This window comes from Tupaia chinensis, unplaced genomic scaffold, assembly GCF_000334495.1.
Source record: "Tupaia chinensis unplaced genomic scaffold, TupChi_1.0 Scaffold141036_1, whole genome shotgun sequence".
NCBI lineage: Eukaryota > Metazoa > Chordata > Mammalia > Scandentia > Tupaiidae > Tupaia > Tupaia belangeri.
Window position 1 is genome coordinate 542449 of NW_006200903.1, and position 1215 is coordinate 543663.

General features: G+C 56.7%; 1 protein-coding gene across 1 annotated transcript in view; it reads right to left on the reverse strand.

Annotated features, from left to right (window-relative positions):
• LOC106733192 (extensin-like) overlaps positions 1-853 on the reverse strand; it is a 15291-nt gene extending 14438 nt beyond the window's left edge. Inside the window, exons 1-2 of the mRNA XM_014581870.1 lie at positions 803-853; positions 586-713 (exon numbers count right to left, since the gene is read on the reverse strand). Coding sequence (XP_014437356.1) covers positions 586-713; positions 803-853 — 179 coding nt within the window. The remainder of the gene's footprint in view (positions 1-585; positions 714-802) is intronic.
• Between the last annotated feature and the right edge of the window lie 362 nt (positions 854-1215).

Consider the following 1215-nt stretch of genomic DNA (forward strand, 5'->3'; position numbering starts at 1 on the left):
TACCGGCCAGTTCAAGGACACAAGGGAGGGCTCGTAAACCGGGCCTTGCCTCAGTTTCTTCCCAGTCCAGGCCTTGCCTTAGAATGGGAGGCAGCATCCTTACCAGCTTGTGTTACCTGCATGGCCCCGTCATTTCCCAGAGGCCACAAGAGTTAAGCCATGAAAAGACAGTCAGCCAGCGAGAGAAGACACGTGTGTCTTTAATGACGACTCTGAAACAAGGAGGGTCTGAGGTGTGAGACTTGGCCACCAAATTCTCCAGGACGTACAGTCCTGCCCCAGGGAGAAGGGACACAGGCTGACGGTAAGCACGGGGGACACGCTGGTGCCACCTGTTGCCTTGGGATTCCCCCAAAGCCAGATCAGTCACAAAGACTTGAGCACAGGAAGGTTCTTGAGGCCCAGGAGCATGAGAGAGAGTGGAGAAGGCCAGCCGGAGCGATGGCGGCCATGGGCCTCTGAGGATGACCCTGCGTCTTCACTCCGTGAACGCCCCAGGGCACCCCTCCTGCGGAAGGAAAGCTGGGAGGTCTATTCTAACTTCATCCCTGCTTAAACACAGGTTTGGATCCCAGAATCTCCCACCCCTCCTTTATCACAGGGTTCAGATCCCAGAATTTCTGGACACCTGAGCTTAGGCTGAGCAGGCCCCAGGACGCCGAGCGATCTGGGGGCAGAGCAGCAGTGAGGGCCTGCTGGGTGGCACTGGGAAGCTGTCAGTGAGGGGACACCCAGGTGCGGGGGACACCGAGGTGCAGGCAGCGGAGAGGCCGGTCCATCCCAGACATCAGCTGCAGCTGACCTTGTCACAGGCCCTCGGGTTCCGGAGCTTCTGCAGGACTCGCGCGTTCATCTCAGAGTCCCGCAGGAAATGTTTCTCGGTGGCTCAGGAAAATAAACCTCACAAACTGAAACGGGAAAACAGGGCTGTTTCCCTTCAGCTCCCTTTTAACTGGGACGTGCTCATACAGGATTTCTGCCTGGAGGACATTGTCCTGGAGCTCTCCCAGACCTGTGGGGAGCAGAGGCCGCCATGGTTGGGAGCGTCTGGAATGGTAACGCTTTCTTTCTCTTGTCCTTCCCGGAGCTGAGATCCTCAGCCTTGCCTCCCAGGAGCGGCACTGGGATTAACATGGAAACAGAGGGAACCCTACGAAAAGGAAGTCTTTTCAGCTTATGAGGTTCAAAATAGGACTTTAGAGGACTAGTGCTGTC